This window comes from Telmatherina bonti, assembly GCF_933228915.1.
Source record: "Telmatherina bonti genome assembly, chromosome: 15".
NCBI lineage: Eukaryota > Metazoa > Chordata > Actinopteri > Atheriniformes > Telmatherinidae > Telmatherina > Telmatherina bonti.
The window spans coordinates 8,827,759-8,851,381 of NC_136613.1; the positions used below are offsets into that span (position 1 = coordinate 8,827,759).

Genomic DNA, 23,623 nt, shown 5'->3' on the forward strand with positions numbered 1-23,623 from the left:
ATGAAGTGCATGTCAGATGTCAATATATCTGCCTTGTGCTATTTATCTGAAGAAGAACCCTGTTGCTTTCTGTGGTATAGACAAGTACTTCCAACATGTTATGTTCCTCCATCATGTAGTATTGATCAGAAGTGTGGTCATTTTACACATTACCATGAGACCAGGCTGCTCTCATGCTGTAAGCAAATCAAAAGGTCACGGCTGCTGAACATACATGTAGTTAAGTGAGTGATAAATGTTGTAATGCAACAGAGCTATAAACTTATTTATATATATATATATATATATATATATATATATATATATATATATATATATATATATATATATATATATATATATATATATATATATATATATATATATATATATAATCTATATATCTATATCTATATATATATAGAGATATATATCTATATCTCTATATATATCTATATTATCTATATATATCTATATCTATATTATCTATATATATATATATATATATATATATATATATATATAAATATATATATATAAATATCTCTATCTATATCTATATCTATATATACATATATATATATATATATATATATATATATATATATATATATATGTATATATATACATATATATATATATATATATATATACATATATATATACATATATATATACATATATATATATATATATATATATATATATATATATGTATATATATACATATATATATATATATATATATACATATATATATACATATATATATACATATATATATATATATATATATATATATATATATATATATATATATATATATATATAAATATATATATACATATATATATATATAAATATATATAAATATATATATACATATATATATATATAAATAAACTATGTCATCTGCAGTGTGCACCTTCTTGTTTTGCATTTTGTGTGAAATTAAATCTATCAGTGTCTTGTTTTTAACTTTGTATCCTACTATTTTTTTTTATGCATTCCACCCCGGCAGAATGATAATAAAAAACAAAAACAAATAAGAACAAGCTGCCCTTCACATCATCAGGCTGCTGAATCCACCCCTGAGTGCTGACTGTGCTGAAAACGGACAAATCTCCCTCCTTTACATGCAGCGTTCTCATGTTCGTACTTGTTATCTTGATTTCGCTCTGGATGAATATTTAATCAGAGACTTAACCCTAGAAGTCACTGTTGCCATAGCAGCGCCTCACACTTTTGAGGAGACGTCAGATCTTTTGCGTTTGGGCTGCAGGGAAAAGGGGAGGCCCAGATCAGAGAATGCTGTCTGTCTGTCTGTCTGTATGTCTGTGAAGGCAAAGCATCCAGCAAAACAACAGCAGGGCCACTGAATTCGGCAGATCATACGGGGCTGTCTGTCTCGCTTTCTCCTGGGGACTCAGAGATGCTGGCAGAGAAGAAAGCAGAAGGATGGGGTGGGAGGAGAGAGCAGTTAGAAAAAAGAAGGTATACCAACCTCGCACTGCTTGCGCCAAATGTCTATGTTCTTGCGCTGTGCTTTTGAGAAATGGTCCCATGCCTTTTGTCTGGTGGCTGCGGTGAAAACGGCGGTGATCTGCTCGACTTTGAGGTGAACAGGGAGGAGGAAGAGGAGGAGGAGGAGGAGGAGGAGGAGGGAGGGTCAAGACAAAACAAGCCATTTATGTAGTGTTGTAGCACTGACTGGAGGCTCCAACAGCAGACAGAGGAGAGACCGTGGACATGCACTGATCACAGGGTGCTTAATGCAGCATATTAAATGACTCATCACATCACTTTTGGTCATTTTGTCTTGTATACAAGCAAAATTTCATGAACTTCCAACTTTTGCAGAGTTCATATTCTCTGAGCAGATGATGACAAGAATAAAAAAAGAGAAAAATACTTCTCTAAAGAAGAGATGCGAGCTTATTTTTGTGAATAAACATAATGGTAATTTAGTTGTTGCCGGGAAAAATTCAGTTTAACTGCAGAGAAACTCATTGGTAGAGAGCTGTGCTTGAAGGTGAATGCTCTGAGTTGATAACTCAGAAGGTTCCTGATCTTTCCTGGCTGAGTTGTGTCTCAGCTGACTGAGCATTTTCCACTTTCACTGCAAACTTTTGTTTTCTTTTAGTCAAGTCTCGTATTTCAGTCCAGAAATTTATTGCGGCTACTTTTAGATTCCAGATGCATATTTACAATGCATTAATATTTTTTAATATGTCCTCCATGGAGGTCTATCACAGGCCTAATTCAGCTTTGTACATTGTATGCTGATGCTGGCTGGTTGGCTTTGTCCTATTTGTGACTAAAAATGTTGTTCTATTTGTATACGCTGCCATTATTGGTCTGTTTTCATCCTATTTCATGTTTTAAATACACACAAGGAATCAGTATTCTAACATGCACCCATCTCTAAAACTGGTCATGAACTTGGAAATGTGTTAAAATCTGTTCAAATTCAGCGGCAGAAACTACTAAAAAAAAAGTTAATACCTTTTTTAAAGATATTAACTCTTAGTTGTGAGCTAACTGAGCTAATCTGGAGCTAACAGAAGCTAACAGGAGCTAACCAGCTAACAAAGGTAGGTAGGTTAAAGCTAAGTGACGCTGTTAGCCGGCTAAAATCACTAGTAGTAGTACACTCTGCTTTCTTGCAGAAGACCTTATGCTTACAGTTAGTTATAAACAAAAATTAAAAACTCTACTTCTCCCACAGTTGTCCTGAAAGTAAACCTGACCTTCTAAACCTAAAATGTTTTTTGTACAAGGCTGTAAACATGAAGTAGCTCTGTTTTGGAGCCCCTAGTGGCTGATGAGGGAAAAGTACTTTTTTGGCACATCTGCACAGGCTTTACTTTTAACTGCTGAAGGTTGCTGCTTGAGAAAAACTTGGGTACAAAATGGACATTAGATCAAGCAGCACAGTCATCATTCTCTCCAATTGGACTGGTTTGTTTAAAAGGAAACTGTCTGGAGAAAAGTCATGAATGAAAGCTACAACCGGCAAGAATGTCAAGATACTTAAGGTGATAAACTTTGGTGATATGTTTAAATATCAAAGCTGCATTTTTATCATATCTTAGTACTTTGAGTGTCTGGAATTTTCCATTTGTTTCCACAAAGCATTAGCTTTGACAAATAAAACATCCAATCTTTATATTTAAAGGTGACAAATGCAGCGGAGTTACAAGTCAAACAAGATTATGTTTTATTATCTTGAGGCCCCAAATCTACTTATAATAGGAAAAAAAAATGACTTGGATTAAACTATTTCCTAAAAAAATGTAAGTAGCATCCTACTATCAAATGCAACCATTTATTATTCCCCCAAATCAGGTGATGATTTCTTCGAGAGATTAAAAAACAGGATTATATTTTAGCCCCACAAGCGATAAATACTCACATCCGTGCTGAATATTAAACACATAAAGAGAAAGTGTTTCAGCCAGTTTCCAGAAGAGCTAATTACAAATGGAGTCTATCGCTGGTGGGCATGGACGTGCAGTATTTTTCAGTGGGATGTTTTGTGTTTTTTGCTGAGGATGTTTTTTAGATGTTTCGGTGTATTACATTTGCATTCACACATGCTAACAAACAAGTTTCAGTGTGAAAAAACCTGCTTGTTCTGATACATCTCCGTCCGTTCCTCAAATCTTTAACACAGAGGTGGAAAGTGCAAAGCCAACATAACCCACATAAAAAGTCTTTTATAGTCAAACACAGCTGGTTAAAATAAACCAAATTGGTCCTTTGAGGAGGACAGATGTGATGTTCAGTATGTGATAACTGGGTCTCTCTCCTGGCCAGTGTTTTGTACTTACATACCCTGCAGCTTCACTTCCTTCATGACTGACAAAGGCAACATTTCTCCAGAATGGAAGGTGACTTTTAGAATATTTATACAGAATAAAGGTGTAATTGTTCCATGTCACGTACCAGAAACAGAACTTGGCAAGCTTGAGACAGAAGAAGTTACCTTGAAAGGTTTAAGAAATATAGTTTAAAGGTATATTCCTAATCCCAAACACACACACACACACACACACACACACACACACACACATATAAATGCTAGAGGAGAAGAGATTGATTGTTTTCACTCAGACACGTACAACATAATAACTTTTTGTTACCAAGTTCTGCTTTAAAGTGACTGGAAACTGGCATTTAATTATATTGTCTGCTCCAAATACAACAAGACTAAATAGAAATATTTCCCAGGTGGTTTGAAGCTGTACTTCAATTCTGTGTCAAAATGAAGCCTTTCAGTGTCTTGCTGTGATATTTCATTTGCTTTTACTCAACATCTGCCACTGAGCTCAGGACTTTCTGGTGGAAATCAACTGAATTAAGACTTTCACACAAACAATAAGCAAATAATAAAATCAATGCAATATGCTGATAAACAGAAATACCCATGACTGCACCATACTTACCCTCCTGCACTTTACCTCATACAACTTGCAAACATGTTGTCATGTACGAAATATTGTGAATTCTTCATTGTCAAGTGTCATTGTTATACATTAAAATGGTTCTGAGGTTTAGGGTCCTAGTTTTGGTTCTTTAACGGTGTTGTTAGGAAGGAGTTGGGAAGAAACAGCAGCTGAATACTTTGGTGTACATTGTTATTATTGTGTAAAGCACTTTGTGTCACATTTAGAATGAAAAAGGCTTCATGAATAAATTTTGAATTAGACTTTGAAGGGATTTAAAGCTCTAGCTAGTGATCATACCAGAGATGTTAATGGTGAACGTTTGTTTCAGTTGTTAGTGGCAACAACAGCCTTAGAAACCGACAAAATCACATGCCCTGTTGGAAAATAATGCAAGCTTAAAGGAAATTCTTGGGTCTTAAAATCCATAAAACACAATCATAGAAAGTGTGAAATTTTGTCTCGATGCCAAACAATAAAAGGAATTTATTTACATGTGTAGTTGATGCTGTTTTCCTGCTAAACAATGCAGAAAGTTAGCGCTTACACAGAAGGAGAGATGTATTGTAGCTGAGTCTGTGTTTTCTGCATTCAGCTTGCAGAAAAAGGTCAAGACGTTGTCACGCCACTGTCTCTGAAACTGACCTAATCGCCACAGCACACCGAGCTGAAGATAACGGAATTGATGGTGAGACGGACGAGAGAGCGTTGTCATGGAGACTGAGCCGAGATGCTCACAGAGTAATTGAGTTGCATCGAGGCTGGTTTTAAAGTGGATGTGATGGTCTGCACCTCAGCTATCTGCTGCTGCACCACACCCTGCAGCAGCGAGAGCGACGAATCAGGAGTGCACACACACCGCATGAAGATGTGACAGAGAGAATTATGAGTTTATTCATGAATATTGATCAGATTTTAAACTATAACTTAATATTATAAAGGAAATGGACTGAAAGTGTTTGGATTTTTCGACTGTAAGTATCGGTTTAGAAAGGATGAACCTGGTGACACTGCTGCTTGTCATTACCAGCGTTCAAAGCTCGACCACAGGTTTTATGTCACATTCTGGATTTTTCTATTATAGGTTTATATTCCATCTCACCACACGGTATTGATGTAGTCTTTCATCATTCTAATTTGTAGCTCAGATCTGTGTGTATATAAATTCATCATGTAACAGAAAAACAACTTACAGGTGGTCCTCGGGTCACGCAGTTCTCGACTTACATCCTTCTGACTGTTTAAACACTCATTAAATAAATGTAAATAAAAAATTAGAGAAAGTTTTGAAGTTATGAGGTTCTGTATAAAGTCTCACAACGTGTGAGGCGGAAAATGTCTATTCTATGAAATGTCTATTTTAATTGCCTTAATGTTTCTCATTAATATGATGTATAATACGTGTATTTAGATAGTTATTTAGCGATTAAGGGAGTATTTACAGGGTAAAAATTGGACATACACGGAATTTCAGGTTATGGTGCGGCATAGGAATGAAACTCATTCGCAAACCCAGGACCACCTGTATGTAAGAGATTACTTTTCATTTTGCTGCAAAAACTAACTAAATAACTTCAATAAATTCCAATACAGACTCTGTGGTCAGTTAATTAGGAACATCTACTGTAAATGTTGACGTATTTGGTGGGGAAATTATGGGATTGTTCATGAATTAAAAATAACGTGAAATTATCCCTGATGTGTTTATTCATCGTTTAACAGTCCGTGTATTTGCAGCTATCCTCTGTATCTGCAGGTTTTTGGGTGGCAATAATTACTCTGGCTTGGTTTAAATACTGGGCTGAAGTAGTGGTCAGCACTGTGGCCTTATAGCCAGAAGGTCGTGGGTTCAAGCCCCATGTGGGGGAGGTTTGAACAGTGGTCTGTCTGTGTGGAGTTTACATGTTCTCACAGTGTATGTGTGGGTTCTCTCTGGGTACTCCAGCTTCCTCCCACCATCCAAAGACATGCATGCTAGGTTAATGGGTTACTTTAAATTATCCCTAGGAGTGAGTCTGGGCGTGAATGGTTGGTTGTGTCACTGTGTTGGCTCTGCAGTGGACTGGCAACCTGAACTGGACTCAGAAGTTTGGACAATGAATAGATGTTTAAATGTCTGATGTGGTTTTGCACCATTTCAAAGTAATTCCAGAATCAGATCCAAATAAATGAAGTTTAATATCTTGATTATCTTTGATTTTGCAGCTGCTGCATCCAAATCAAATTAACTGTGGTTTTAACAAAACATCACTCTCCTAGTGGAAGTTTTATTCAGAATAACTCATTTCTTTACAAGTAATAATAATATCTCACTGTCTACTTTGTGTTTTTTGCTGTTAAGAAAAATCCCAACATGCTAAATCATCCCGTTCACATCACTAAACATGTGAACAGAAAGCCAGAAGCTCGACTTACCTGAACAACTGCACAGTTTACAGTTATTACAGTGCATGTTTTCCACATGCAACGTCTCCGTCTGTCTGAAGAGGTCTCTCAATGTGACTGTATGTACTTAAAACATAAAATCCTTACACTGTGTTAAAATGGCCAGTAGGGCATTCTTGAAGAGCTCTTTGGCGTACTCCATCTCGTCCTCGTGCTGAGCTTTCTCGCTCATCAGCCGGCGAACGTGGCTGTTGGCTGACTGGATCATGGAGTAGAAGTGATTGGCGGTCCTGCGGTTGACCTCGCCCCGGTCGATCCAGGTGAACAGCACCGCAATGGCTTCACAGAATTTATGGTCATCTGTAGGAAAAAGATCAAACAGTCAAACCAGAGTGTTGGGTATTTTCACGACCTGATTGATTTAATTCTTTTATAAATCTCTTTCAAGTCGCACAACTCACCCACAACATGACGACCTCTAAATGATTTACTGCTGACAAACTCATCTCCGTTATGAAAAGTTGTTTTTATGGCTGGCAGAAATGTATTTCAGCCAATTCATTCCCAAAGTACTCAGGACATACAGACATGAACTCAAGTTTTACCTCCAGATAAAAAAATGAACTTCAGGTGAATTTTTAGGTAAAAGATCATTTAATTTCTCCTTAGAAAATAAAAGTGAAGCTGTTGGATTGAAGGAAAGTTGGATCGTCAATAAGAAACATCTGTCGGTTCATAAATACTCCTTAAATAAAAGTAAATGTCGGCGTACATAAAAACATCAGGAGAGTTAAGATAAAGCTTCCAACCATCTGAAATGTGAAATGTAATTTTAGTTAAATTAGAACTGATGCACTTTTTGTTTTTACAAAATAGACTAAAATAAACTAAAACAAAACAAAAGCAAAGCAAAATAAAACAAAAAACAAAACAAAGCTTAGAAAGATATTAATTTAAAAGCAAACCAAAGACTTTGATTGAATCTTTTTTTGTTTCTTGAAAGCTAAAAAGCAGAAAAAAGCCACAAAATTTTTATTTCCTGAATCAACTCTTACCAACTTCAGTCATTAAACGTACAAATATGGCATGGCGTGGATCATGTGGCTTTTTAAATGAATACTTCAGTGTGTGAAGGCTAAATTTTAATTTGCACAAATAGTTTTTATGTAAAGCACTTTGTGTTGCAGGTTGCATTAAAAGTGATTTATAAATAAAGTTTGATTTGATTGAAAAAAAGATCCATTTCTGTTGCATTTACTTTGTGTATTTTCTAAAATGTTTGTCCTGCCGTTGCAGCTGATGACAGCAGATAACAGTACAAGCCTCCAATATGTGTTTAAACCAAATGGACCCCATGACGAAACTAAACCCATGGAACCTCATTATCAGCTTGTTTTGATATTGTTTCAAAGGGACACACAATAGCTGGTTTAAATCCACTTTAATTTGGCATAATTCCTCATAAACTCTCAAACGAAATCCCTTCTGGTGCCGAATTCCAACCCAGAAATCCTGTTTCATGCAACATCACACCGAATTGTGACTGATATGAAAGCTGTTTCATGGGACCTTTAACGTTCAGTCAGGCTAAACAAACAACAGAACGGCAAGTGAGGACTAAATTCTTCTCTAGGGGTGCTCAACGTTCACGGCTCTGTGAGCCACGCCACGGCTGCGGATCACAAAAGGCCTTTTTTGATTTTTAACTTTCTAAGTGAAACAGTGAGCTGGTCTCAGTCATGTGAAGTGGAGAGTCTCCACAGACCTCTGTTCAACGCGTTCTCACCCATTTGAATAATAACGGTGCCAAGGAGCCGCTGACGACGGCAGAACAGAGTGAATTAGAGAGCATTTAATGAGCTCAATACCCACGGCAACACAACCTGTAAGAAGACACTTTCCCCCCAGCTCTGATAAAGCCCCATTCATGCACAGCAGCAGATTACAGTCACATTACAGTGAGCACAATGAAACGCTGCTGAACGCGGACGACTGAGGGAAGAATGGAAATGATTTCCCCTGCTGTTAGAGGTGAAGAATGAATTGAAAAGGGTTATTCAGAGAGAAAGCGTGCTTGTTTATGTTAGGCATTAAAGATGGATGGAAAACTGCACCGAGGCTACAGTCACATCGAAGCTAAGCAAGGAGCTCAGGTTTTCTACAAGAAGAAGAGACAAGAGGCAGTGTTTGAGGGAAATCTGGTTTTGTTGCAGGGCTGCTTGATATTAGGAAAAAAATGACATTGTGATATATATTACATTAAAAAAAATACAGGAATTTCAGCAGATGACTTGAAAAGCTCTTTAAATCATTCTACACTCCTGCCATCTTGTTGACAGTGAAGCTGCACTGATCTTACTACTTTTTGTGAATGTTACAGGTATGATTTGTGTCTGTTTGAAAGTTACTCTTATTGCTTGGTATCATTTATTGTGCTTGGACCTGAATAAATGTTTCATTCTGTCATTCTGTGGGTGTCATAATGGCCATGGCTGCGGGGGCGCCTTTCATATCTTTGGTCTTTTGACTGGTGACCGTAACGGTGCCCCTGGTACTGTGGTCTGGTCGACTCCTGGTGCAGATGGCGCCTGCGACGGTGTTCCTTACCAGGCTCATCTGTACTCAGCAATAAATAACTAGGTAGGTGTAATGTAGGTAAGAGTAGTGTTGGAAATTGATGTTGTTTGGGTGTGTGTATGAGTGTGTATGCGTTTGAGTGTGAGAAGGGTTGTTGTGTTTTTATATCATGTAGAGCACTTTGTGTTGTATTTTATTGTAGAAAAAGTGCTTTATAAATAAAGTTTGATTTGATTCTATCATGTTTCATTTACGGTTAACCACATTTGAATAGTGATAAATGAATATGACCGGCTCCCGATCTATGTCTGCAGGTCACAGATGGACAGATGCACACACTAACATGACTGGTTAATTTGCTTTCTTCATTGCAAGATCTGCAATGTGACTATTGTAGATATATATACACTGTGATGACGATGCTCAAACAATATATTGTGCAGCTCAGTTTTGTTGGTGTTTGAAAGATTATTAAGACTTAGCTCAGTAAGTCGTTACTCTTTAAATGGACCACAACCCCCTTCCCTAAATATAAATGATTAATGAGATGTTTATTTCTTATTTTTAAGCTCTAAAATGTGACACAAACTTAAATTGGTTCTTTATGTCAATTCAAAAGATAAACCAAAAATACAAATTAAGGTTATATCTTTTATTCATTCATTTTCCAAACCACTTAGTCTGATTAAGGGTCACGGGGAAGCTGGAGCCTATCAGCAATCATTGGGCGAGATAGAGGGTACAACCATCACAGAGCCACACGAAGAGACAAACAACCATTCACACTTACTTTCACTCATAGGGACAATAAGGCTAACCAATCAACCTAACATGCATGTCTTTGGACGATGAGAGCCATTATATCTTTTTGATTAAAGGTTTCACTGTGTTACATTTAGGGAAATCTTAAGGGAAGCAAGTTACTTGTAATTCACAATTTCACCACTAGATGTCCCATAACCTGCACTGTGCTCCTTTAATAATAGGAGCAACGTGCAAACAGAGGGCAGTCATAGGCTTCTGTGGCACTGTCAGTGTCAATGTGTTATTTACAAAATCTGCAATAAAGATTAAAAAAAAAATTTAAAAAGTGGCTGCCTGTGCCTCAGACATCAGAATACTGGACTTATAATTAACTCATGGAGAGCATTAATGTCTGGGCTAATGCTCATGTTTAATGGATCAGACATGACTGCATTTTCCACCATCATCAGATAACAAAATTAAACAAGGTTTGAGGTTTGTTGTGAAAATAGATTTGTAAACTGATTTAAAAAAAAGAGAATAGATTGTCTCTCTTTTATAACACTGAAAATGTTAAAGATATTTGTTCGGTGACAAAGAACAGAACTGCATTCATCATTTAATCCAGCAAAAAAAAAAAAATAAGACAGCAAAACATCATCGTGTAATGTGAAATTTTCCAGATGACTTTAAGTACAAAGGAAATAATAATAACCATAATAACCTCGTAAGAAGTCCTGTTTGGGATTAAATTGTACAAAATTACTGAATTGATTCCAGCCTTTTGTGTGTTTCCCTTCTTTAAAACAGTGAACACAAACAGCTTTCTACTGTAAACATGGAACGTTTTCAGTCCAGATGAGATTCAGCCACAGCGGAGTGGAGGACACACGAAGGAGGAGGAGGAGGAGTGACCTTCACACTCCTCCTCACAAACATCACTCATCACATGCTTCTCACTCCACACCTCATCCAATTCACTCCCACTCTCTGTCCTCCATCAAATCTCCTCACGTGGAGAGGAGGCAGCTTCAAAGCAGGAGGGAGAGGAAAGAAAACAAACCCCGGTGTTTAATTAAAGAAAGAAAATGAAACAGCAGACACACGAGGATCTGTAAAATCAAGCACGTGTGGTGAGAGCAAAAAGAATTATTGGAACAAACAGAAGATCTTACCTGCCTGAAATGTCACTTGAATTATTCATGCTCATGACTCATTTTTTTCCCACTAAAACATTCTCACTCGGGTACGAAACAAGAAAAATGCCAAAGGAAATCTTTCACAAGTTCAAGCAAATCTAAATGGAATATATCCCTGAAACCTTGCTGACAGCCAGCAACAGTAGCAGCCATACTGGGCTGATAACTTTAGCAATCATCTGGCTTTTAATCGACAGGCCAACAACTTCATATGTTCCATACTCTAGTAGCAGATTTTTGTTGTTTCCCTCTACCAACGCAGCTGATCCGAATCAAATGGATCCAGCAGCTTCTTGTCAACCTGTTTTTCAGTTTTGGTTAGGTGTGTTGGAGCATGGAGACAACAAAAACCTTCAGGATACCGGCCCTTGAGGACTGGAGTTCGACACCTGTGCTCTATATTATTGGGATGCTAATATGCTAAACCAAGATGTGCTCTTTGTGCCTACTTATGCTAAGCTTGTCATTTAGCATTTAGCTCAAAAACTGCAGTTATTTTTTGCAACTATTTACTTCTGATCCTGAGTTATAATGTTGAATAACAGCCGAAGAGCTTGCATAGTATTGTGATGACATTTTGAATTTAACATTTGATTTTATTGGAATGAATTTAAATTTAGTTCCTATTAAGCTTCAGAAAAATGATAATTGAATATGCAAGCCTTTATCTGTGTAAAATCTGGAGTATTGAAGAGACTGACGAAACTATAAAAATTGTATTCTTATTGTTTTACATGAAATGTGCTTTTTTCAGTACAAAATAATGTATTTCAATGTGATTTTTTTCTTTCATTTACGTCATATAAAGCCTGTTGCAGAGGCAGGACTAGTCACCAAGTCGGCTGGAAAAGAAAGATTTTAGTGGGGTGTGTTAAGAGGTCTGTCATGATTTTCTTACCATGACTATATATGTTTTAAAGGCACAGCTTGTGCACAAAAAACAATGACAGAAGAGGTCCATGTTTCATTAAAACATGCATATCTATTGATATGTAGTGTCTTTACTACAATAACGTATGCTTTTACTGCAGTGTCTGAATGGACAAACAAGCGTGTGTGTGAAGTGAGAACACCTCTGAGCTTTAAAACTGCAGTAGTGGCTTCGTTTGACAGGCGCTACGGCACCAAGATGAGTTATCTTTAGTGCAGTCATTGCTGCCTTAATCTAAACAAATGGTTTTTTTTATTTATGTATAAAACTAACCAAAGCAAAATCATAACCAACCATTAAAATCTGAAACAGGTTTTCTTTACATTAAATTTGAATGAGATTTATGTGACAGAACAGATTAAGTTTAGAGGCATTTTGGGACATGTCTTGTTAAACCATCCTGCTTGTCCTGTTTGGAATAATTCACACTGATTCACACAAACAGTTGTTTGAATGAGTCATGGTCACTAATGGAGATGATGAACATCTGTAAATATGCAGCTTCCAGAATGATTCAATTGCAGTTGTTATTAAAAATCGTAGCGGGTGATCTGAACAGCACGACCCACACGCATATCACTTGGTGAGCCTTCATACCTGCTTTAAACAGCTGATTTTAGACTAATATGTTTTATAAAAGTGATTTTATTAAATCGTTGTCTCCATGGGAACACCTGCAGGTTTCTCTCTGCCTCCTGAAACATAAACCCCTCACCTAGTGTTAGTGTCTTCCGTTTTTTAAAACTATAAATTTTAGAAGACTTGTGGAAATGAAACACAGAAACTGCACATAAAAACAATACAAGCGGGGTTGTGTTTAGTTCTTATGACTGGTGAGCTTTCCAGCAGTAGACAGCAGACACAGAGCTTTCAACTTGGAAAATCAAAAGGATCTTTAACTACTGGAGAAAAACTCAAAGGGGGCTTCTACTATGAGCAAATTATTTGCATATGGGAAATAAATCTAATTATGATCATTTCAAAGCACTTTAAAAAAAATCTTCAGATCACATCTGATTCAGACAGATTCAGAAACTCTGACTCGCTCTACCATCAGCCTCCTTAACAGCTCACAGTGGACAGGAGTCTGAAACACTGGACAGCACATTTGGACACAATGACTGTATACTGTCAACACCACGGTCGAGTCGGTCCTCGAGGTGCTGCTGCTTTTCCATGTATCCCTGTTCCAACACACCCAGCTTCCATTAAATGGATCCAACAGCCAATGAAATTCTGCACAATGAATGATTAGTTTGAGTCAGGTGTGTTGGAGCAGGGATACACGAGCTTCTCTTCCAATCAGGGTCTGCACACTTCAAAGTATGAAGACTGCGTAGGCTAGTAAGTGTTCTACATTGTCTGCACACTCCAAGGTGAGTTTACTGTTACTGAAATGAGATGGCCTACCAAGTGTACGAGAATTACCCATAGTGCTCCAGTTCTCAGTTGCCTAGCAACTACACATGCCAAGTTTATCGGCTTACTGATCCCATTGTTCCACAAAAAACACAACAATGATTTTTAGAATGACTGAAAATGGTGCCAGTAATTTTAATTTTAATTACTTTCATTTACCTGTGTGTCTAAATTACAAACATGAGGAGGAGGCGGGCCAGACGAGCTCTCCTCCTCTAACAACAGCTCATCCTGTCAAGCTGACTTTAACTTCAGTGAAAAATAATCTTTGTTAGACACATGTAATTAAATTCATTTGTGGCTATTGGACGCAATGCCGCTGTCGTCCCAGCTTCTCTGCTGGGACAAATGTGTGTGTGTACATACATTTAAGAAAAAGGAAAAAAAAAAACGGCCTTACCAGTGTGGTACCTACACCGGTGCTCTGCTGCTCATTCTTTTCCATTGGGTGCACAGTGAATTCTGGGAGAAAAGAGGCCATAAAGGATGCATCGCATGAAGCCTTTGTTTTAAGCTAATCTGGAGCTAAACAAATTGCAGATTTGAAGGGAGGATTTGAAGGAGCGTTTTAATTGGGACAGCACTTGGTGCACCACAATGACGTATGCAGCCAACGAACCCATACTTTGAAGTGTGCAGACCCTGATTTGGGACACAACCATGGAAAACCTCCAGGATTGTGGCCCTTAAGAACCAGAGCTGGACACCCCTGGTTTACTGCGTTATGCACTTTTTATTCAGTATTGCAATGTATCTTTATACTTCATGATGGTCATGCACTGCTGAATGTTGCACAACTGTTTATGGCACAGTGCACTTTTATGCACATATATTACTTTTACTTATAGGTATATTTTATATTTATTCCTTTGCATGCTTTTCTTCTTACATTAATCTAGTCTTTATACTACTTAAAAATTTATGGCATTCAATGTGGACGGCAAAGTCAGAATTATATTATACAGGGAAACCTGCTTTCTTACTGTGCATATGATATAAAACAATTTGAATCTGTTGTTATGCTACACACCATTCTGCAGTTGAGAAGCATTGTGATTGAAGTAAACAACTGTCAAATGCAGAAAAACGCTCAAATTGCTCAGATTTTTTAAAATTTGGAGTTGGTTTCAACGGGAAAAAGATCCTTTGATAGATGTGAGTAGCTGCTTTTGGAAAGCTGCAGCTTTTCTGTCTAATATCTTCCCATTTCTGCAAACTGAAAGCTCTCAGACTTCTAAGGTTGCCATGGGAAATCTCTGAACATTAGCTTCTTTCAAGCAGGTTGTTAGAAATAGTTTGCTTTGTGGTCCTGCAGAGGGAGTTCTAGCATCAGCTTGGAATAACGTTATCCCGCTAACCTCTTAGTAAAACAATGTTGTTGTGTCTTCAGTTGCTACTCCACAACACAAGGTGGCACTGTAGACCAATTCATGATGTTGACGAGTTGTTGTCTGTGTTGTAAGAAAAAAGAAGAAGAATGAAGTAAAGAAGGAAAAAGGAACGTTCTCTTGTTGAAGCTGTCTTTTGTCTTTTTGATGCTTAACACACCCGACGTTTGTACCAGTTACCGCGGATTACAACAAATGTCAACGTTGCTAATGTTATGAGTTGCAACAAAAAAATGGAGAAAAGTGGAGAGCAAAGATCTTCAAAGAGGAAAGTCAGGATAGTAAATCATATTAGAAGTGCTCTACATCATAAATTGTTTTGTAACAAGGACCATGAGCTGTATGATGTCACCCGAGTTCCTCTCACCTTTCAGTCTTTCTGCCAGCATCGTCGCCTCGTGCTCAGAGTAGTGAACGATGGGGGGAGGAGAAGGCGGCCACAGGCGGTCTTCGTGGATCTTGCGGCGGTGTCTTTCCTCTCTGGCCATTAAGCGCTGCTTACACTCCCACTCATACAAGTCATCTCTAGCTTGGGCGAAGTCTACATGGATCCGTCCAGAATCTTTCTTGTCTGTGCTGGATCCGATGCGCATCCGATATCCTGAAGCCAAGAAAAAGAATCGTGTTGGGCAGGATTTTTCCAGGCAAGTTCCTGAACTTTTCAGCAGCAGTTAGAGATGTTTTTGTATTAAAACAAAACAAATAATAAAACTTGGTAAACATTCCGTTTAAAAAAAAGGGTGAATAAATGCAACGTTTTCAAGATCAAGAAAATTTTTTTGCATAAACTCGTCGCTTTTCTAAAACAAATACCTCCAGAAGTCTTGATATGCAAATTAGTCTGCTTCAACAAGTTACCATATTGGTGCAACTGACAGTGAAGAAACATGGTCCCAACAAGAGAATTTTTTTGTTCAAATAATATTCAACGAGACCTTCCACCCATTATCTATCCCAGTTTATTCCAGTGCAGAGCCGCAGGAAACTGGAGCCTACCCCAGAAGTTACCAGGCGAGAGGGAGGGTAGAACCTGGATAGACAGCCAGTCTATTACCGGCCTAACACAGCTTCAGTACAGCAAAAATAATCAATATACCAAACCAATGAACCAACAGATGCATACAGACAAAGTCAGATAAACTGATGAGACTCTTGAGACCCATATCTGCTTGGGTGGTCAGATCTGCTCAGGGCCATGTGATGTCACAGTAAATGATTAGCTGGATGCAATTGTGGTTGGTCCGGACAACTTACGGAAGTTGTTTTCTTCAGTGAAGTGGGATTGTACTTCTTTTTTGTAGGATATGAATATCTATAGATAAATTAGAGACCACAAGCATCTTATTGCACTCCTATGGAGCTCATCATAGTGTCACGTCATTGGTAGGTGCTTTCCCAAGTAGATCTGACCACCTGAGGAGGCCTGGTACCTACACCGGTTGCCAAGCTGGTCTATGACATATCTGAGAGATCTACTGAAGGAATGAGAATTTACATCGTCATTATAATCAAGGCTACAGAGAGTCAAACAGAAGCAGTCTGACTGTCAGACAAATTTCTAAACTATTTGATGAAATGATGTTTGCTACGTTAACATCGGAGTTTTAATTCCTGTTTAATACCCAATAAAAGTTAATTTCGCTTCAAACTGATGAAAAACGACCATGTAAACACTCAATTCCTGATGCAGATTTCTAATCGGAATTAAACTTAATTCTGATGTAAGTGTCTGGTTTATTCGCATTTTAATTCCGAACTTTTTAATTCCTCTGTCATGTAAACCTTCATTCCGCTCTAAGTCAATTCTGGTCGTTCTGAGCATGCTCGTTACCTTGTCCTGTCCCGATGATGCGCGTTGTTTTGCCTTCCGTGTTCGGTGGTCTATCTTTATTCTCCTTCTTAGTTGCTGCAAAAAGTGAAGTAGTATGCTGGTGTTGAGCTGCTACTTCAAAATTATTACAAAAATAGCAACGAAACTGGTACTTATTATGTAGTTTTTACACGTTACGACTGAAAAGACGAGAAGCAGGGAGCGAGCTTTATTTATTTCCAGTATACGTCATACGTCACCTGCACCCTCTGTCCAATCAGAACCCTTCGCAACCCGCCGCTCTAAAAAGGAATTAAGTGAGGACGTGTTTCATGTAAACGTTCATTCGGAATTATTATTTTCATGTAAACTCGTAGTAGAATACGTTAATTCTGAATAATTTATTTCCGAATGATTAATTACGAATGAAAAAACATCAGGTAACCGTTCTAATTGTGTAAAGGACCAGAGGAGATGGCATTAGTAACCTATCCAGGTAATCTAGAATTTAACAAACCCTCACTTCAATCAGTCAATAATATGCTTTGTGATGATAATATTAGTGCAAACAGCATAAAAATCTTATTGAGGACATATTGAATCAATGTCATGGCCAACAACTAGTTCCGATTACAATCCAGCTGTAAACTAACGGAAGCAGCAAGAATCCATCCTGCCAAGCGGGTTCATCAGCTGCTGTGTGAACAAAGTTCAACCTCACTGATGACGTCTGCATGTCAAATATTTCAACCTGTCACAAGGTTTTCTGATGGACTCACAACCCAACCAGTGTGTCTCCAGCCTGACTACCTGAAATATGCTCCAGTCATCTCATTTCTTTCCTCTAATTAGAGAAAGAAAAGATTTCCAGGAAACGGTTGGGATTTTTCTCCCATACGACTGCATGAAGAAAGCCTTAAACCTGCCCACCTGACAGGTACATAGCCTTGTCTACCATGAACTCCTCGCAGAAGCGGATGTGACAGAAGTTCTTCTTGCTCTTGCGGAGGGCGACAATCTCCCCGCACTGGTCAAACACCTCCCTGATGATGTCCTCTGTAGCGTTCTCTGGCAAACCTCCAACAAACACCGTTTTACAGCCAGGGGGTCGCTCCCGTGTCGAGGGAGGGGGCAGATCTGAAACACGATGTGATCAGAAAGGCCGAGGAGTTTTATCATGACTGGTATTAATCCGAATCCTAAGGTCTTACTGGGGTTCTGAGGGAACAGAGTGCAGCTCTTGCAGTGGATAATCTCCTTGATGAGAGGTACATCAGGGGGAATGGGGGGAGGTGGGACCAGGCTGATGCCGGCCATCATGGGGTTTATTGGTGCGATGAGGCCCAACCCTGGTTCGAATCTCTGGAGACACAGAGAGTCTGTAGAACAAAACGACAACAGATAACACAAAGATTCAGATTTTTTGTTCTTTTAACCAACATTACATGACAAGGAGGCAGCAGAACTGGACTGCAGTCATGGTCACCTGTTCTCATAGCTGTAGGTGCTGCTTGTACAATCACGTTGTTTGTTATTAGCACACATTTCTGCAGGTTTCTGTAGCATTTCATGCCATTTACATTGAAATGAAACCCTAAACTTTTGATATGCTATTCTAACAAGATAAAATGACTCACTGAATTAAGTCTCACTTTAAATCAATATTTTCATGTGGTCATCTGCAGGAATTTTAATACTAAGAGCTTTTTCAGTTGTTCATGTGGGGCCTAGGAGCTTATTCCAATGAATTATGGCTCTATAGAACCCTGTGGACTAAAACACATTCATCCTGGGACGAGGAAGTTTTAAATGGCCACTTAATGCCTGTCGGTTCAGGTATCTTTTTAACTATGCCGGCTATTTTCAACAAAAACTCACTTTTCAGTAGAAAAATGGTGGCCATTTAAAAAATAAAGCATTTTAAGTGAACAAGATGAGCTGTAGATGGATTCTGTGACTTACTGTAAGACATGAGAGAACTTTAAAAATGCAGAATAGTAAGCAGATAAATTAATATTAATAAATACTGAAAAGCAAAAGGCAGGATGATACACTTCCTCAGAAAATATGCAACATGATTGAATCAAATCATCAGATTCCTCCATCTTTCTGTAGCATTTCTGCATTTTTCATTTATGACAGGATACTTTTGGGATTATTTTACATGAACAAACCTTAAATCCTGACACCCCTGACCCTTTTCCTGCAAAGCCCATCCACTCTCAGCATAAAGCATGATCAGTGTTTTTATATTATGTAAATTAAATCAAATCTCCAAACAAAAATGATTTTGTTTTGCTCACACACAAAGTTACAAGGCGGCGGAAACACAAATGATCCCGGAAGAGAGGATGAGATGTAGACATGAAACCTGATAAAAGATGACACACAGGAGATTATTTTTACCGTTACGGTAAAACACTGGTAGCAGTTGTAGTATACTTGAACAAAAAGTAACAAGAAGTCAGCACCAATGGTGATTCCCTTTCTACTTCACACATGAATATATATATATATATATATATATATATACACATATACATACATACATACATACACATATATATATATATATATATATATATATATATATATATATATATATATATATATATATATATATATATATATATATGTGTGTATATATATATATATATATATATAGCATATTTTACCTAAAGTTACAGATTTATCAAGACTTATTTTTATGAATATAAGCATATGAGTGGGGATTAAAACTTATGAAATGTGCATGTTATGAAATCATCCAGATGTATCTGATCTAGTTACTGTACGTCTTGCTTTTGTCATAATGGCTTATGTTTGGATCTGTAAACCAGGGCTCAGAGCTCCTTTCCATCTGTTTTAGTGTCATAGGAAATAAAGGAAAGCTTGAGAAACTGTTGTGTGATGCGTCAAAAACAAGAAAACCAAAGGGGAAGTTAAACATAAAATGTCAAGGGAGAAAGAAAAAAGGCATAAAAGAGGGAAAACTCGGGTTGAGATCTGTGATAATGAAAATATCTTCAGATGTGCTTTTGGAAAAGGTGGAAAAGAGAACCTTGTCAAGACGAGAAAAAGAGGAAAAGATTACATCTTTTCTCCAGAAAAAGTGAAAGAGTAGAAGCGAGATAAACAGCAAGAAAGCAGAGGTGACAGGAGAAATGCTTCTCTTGCACAGTTAAATCTAAATCAGCTCCCACCTTCAACACTGCATAACAGAGATGCAAAGGAAACAAAACGTCCCCACATTATCATCCTGTATTGCACAGGATGATAATTATTTAATTATCATCCTGTATTGCACAGGATGATAATGTGCAATACAGGATAATGCAGCTGCAACTCCACAGGAGTGACGTACATCGCAGCAGAGGGAAGCTGTCACACGAGGAAATGACAAACGTCCTTTGTAGTAATCTGTAAGGAACGAATGTTTCTTTTGCTTTTAGCTTTTTCTTGGTGTGGACGACTGACAGAATGCAGCACTGATTCACTGTGAAGGCTCTCACCTCCACTGGCCTGAACAGTCGGCACCGAGTACATGTCGGAGGAAACAATCACCACCACACAGGAATTAAGGTGTTTCACATTTCTGTTTGTTTTGAGGCAAAAAGAAGATGACAACACCAAAGTTTCAGAGGACTGATCTGTTTTTCATACATCTTCTCTAACTTTAACACATCATGAGTGTGTATCCTAGTATCTATGGGTGTTTCAGATCTTACAACCTACACCCTCCACCAAGTGGCCTGACTATAGTCTGCACTGTATATAAAAGATGGATAGAGCCTCAGTGACGTCACTTGTAGGCTGAACTGAGGCTAAAGGTAATTCACACTGTTGGCTAAAACCTTCAATAATGCTACACTCCTCGTGTAGTGGAATATCGGGTACCTGTCAATCAAATGGACAAGCCCCTAATTATGCAGAATATTTAGATTAAATTGATTATAAACGGATGGGTTCTAAAGAAATTCACTATGCCACAGTTGTCATGAAGGTAAACCTGAATATTAAATTTAAAATGGTACTTTGTGACGTCACCCATAGGTTTCTGAAGGGCTGAATTAAAGCTCGGTGGGCGGTTCCTACCATCGCCATCTCGGCAGAGGCATGCGTGTCGTCTCACCCGGAAAATACAAATATGGGCAAAGAGGTGGGGCTGAGAGGGGGGCTGGGAGCGTCATGATGGATGATTGCCATCGAACAAACTCTGAATTGCCTGTTGCTAAGAGCTAACCGAGCTAATCCAGAGATAGCAGGAGCTAACCAGCTAACGGAAGTAAATGAGCTAAAGCTAAGTCATGTTGTTAACGGGCTAAAAACACTGATTGTTCAATGTTCCTCTTGCATGAAGCAGGAGATCAGGTACATGTCAATCAAAAAGACACGCCCCTAAATATGCCAAATTTAGAGATTAAATTACTTTTAAACAGGCGAGTTAGAAAAAAAATTCACTCCCCCCACAGTTGTCATGAAGGTAAACCTGACCTATAAACTGAAAATGAATTTTTGAACCAGGCTGTAAACATGTTTATTTCTGCTGTGAAGTTGGTCTTTTTAACATAGGAGTCTATGGGGATTACCTTTCTTTTGGAGCCCCTAGTGCATCGGGGGGAACTGCCGATTTATGCACTTCTGCATAGACTTCACTTTTAACCGCTGGAGGTTGCCGCTTGCAGTAAGCATGTTTATTTCTGTGGTATTGGTCTTTTTAAAATGGGACTTTGTGGGTATTTGCTCTGTTTTGGAACCCCTAGTGGATGAGGAGTGAACTGCAGGCACTTCGGCACAGGCTGTACTTTTTACTGCAGAAGGTTTACGCTTTGGCCAGACCAAGGTGGATCAGTCCTCTGCATTTGCCCTTGTATGACCCTGCTACAGATGCTACTGGTCTCCCCTTCTCACCCACAGCCATCTAGAGGCCTTCTCTGCTGCCTCAACTTTGTTATTAAAGGCCCCTTTCCTTCTCACACTTAGACGCCTAGGCCTTGCTGAGAGTGTACCTGCAAACCCCCGACAGCCCACCTCCACTGGCATTCAACTGCTCTTCCAGCCATTCCTACAGCAGTCCTCCACAAGCTCCTGGTACTTTGCCCTCTTCCATTCACCCTTCCCAAGACATAGTTCCAGTAGAAAAAGTTGTCTTGAGGCCTCAGAGACCAAGATCATCAGGTCTTAGTGAGGTCTATGTGATATGAGCTGCCTCTCTGGGTCAACTGCCATCACCCATTATGCAAAATGGACTGTTTTGATCTGTCCAATGGTCTCTGTCCCTTCTTGGAGAACTCGAATTAACTGTTTGCGGCTTGAGTGCACCTGCTGCTGCTTATCCCCTTGCTGATTGACTCAGAGATGGATTTGAGAACCTGATTTGTCTCCAGCAGTAATGCTTATCCAAGCTTACTGAACTGCTTCCCTTTAATACCTTCAATTTTTGCAGACACACATTACAGTTTGCATCAAAAGGCAAAATTTTCTCATATGCATTTGATTCAGTTCTGCAGAGGCAACAGATCTAAAAGTTGCAGGTTAGAAGCTCTTTAGGACTCGACTTGTGCACTTGTGATCTATTTGCGTCTGTCACAAACTGCCTCAGTGATGGACTCGCAAACTGCCCATAATGCTGCCCCACAATGACCCTGAGTAGTATGAAGTGATATAGGAAATGACGAACAGTTTTGGGCTAATCCAGAGACATAAAGAGAATATTGAGTCAAAATGAAACTAAATCTGAGAACAAGGCATCAGAGCCTCTGAGGCTGCTTGGACAAAGCAAAATACAGCTCAAATGTTAAACATAATGGAGAATTCTTCACACCCTTGGAGGGTCAAAGAAGAAGATTTTTCAGGTCCGCTGTTGTAATAAAAGGTGCAGAAAGTCTGGCTAACAGTCGCAGCCCTTTGGCACAAGAACTGACTCATATTTTTCTGACTATTCATAATTTCTAATAAATAAGAAAACATTACTATAATTTCTCTGGTGGTATTTTAAAAAAGTAGTTTTACATTCAATTTCCATTTCAGTTAATTCATTCAGTAATGTTGAGTTTTGTTTTTTTTTGACATTCAGCAGATAAAACTGCACCATCTGGAAATAACAAAACATCCACAATCTCATAATCCACTTTATCTTCCAATTTACAGAGTTTAATGGGATAAAAATGTGACCTTTAGCCAGGCTTTTGTTTCAGGCTGAAATCTCTCAAAGTCACTGGCCTTGAATTTATGGTCCTCAGAGGAGGAGACGAGTGAGGATTCAGGCTCACAGAAAAGTAACAAAAACAGTTGGCAAATAAATTCCAACTTTTGGAAAGACATGGTGGCTTTCCAAAGCTGTTTAACATCTGATAATCCGTCCAGATGGACTATATTGGCCCCTCAGGTATCATCACTCCCCACTCGCTGTCGTGTTAAGATCGCTGCCTCCATGGAGGAAGTGTTAAAGCATTTGCATTCATCTATTCGATAAAAGGTTAGAGCGTTTGGGATTTTTAAAAACACTTTTCCAGTTCAAGTACTTCACTGAAATATTCGATGTTTAAGTAAGTACTATTTTGCATAACCCTAGTAATTCCTAACATATCTTTTGTTTTATTTAGCATTAAATTAGACTTTGCGCTGCAGGCTAAAGAGCTGCAAATGCAGCATTTTGTTTGGGAAAAAGAAAAAAAAGGCTTCTACACACCTTATCAGAGAAACCTCCAGGCTGATAAAAAGATAAAAAATATATATAAATA

The 23,623-nt window shown here is 38.3% G+C and overlaps 1 protein-coding gene across 1 annotated transcript in view; it reads right to left on the minus strand.

Annotated features, from left to right (window-relative positions):
• Positions 1-23,623, minus strand: part of enox1 (ecto-NOX disulfide-thiol exchanger 1) — a gene marked incomplete at its 3' end in the record, with an annotated part of 49,798 nt that overhangs the window by 21,134 nt on the left and 5,041 nt on the right. The window contains exons 3-7 of the mRNA XM_079254405.1: positions 18,092-18,259; positions 17,811-18,017; positions 15,438-15,671; positions 6,960-7,172; positions 1,484-1,590 (exon numbers count right to left, since the gene is read on the minus strand). Of these exons, the coding sequence (XP_079110531.1) occupies positions 1,484-1,590; positions 6,960-7,172; positions 15,438-15,671; positions 17,811-18,017; positions 18,092-18,259 (929 nt within the window). The remainder of the gene's footprint in view (positions 1-1,483; positions 1,591-6,959; positions 7,173-15,437; positions 15,672-17,810; positions 18,018-18,091; positions 18,260-23,623) is intronic.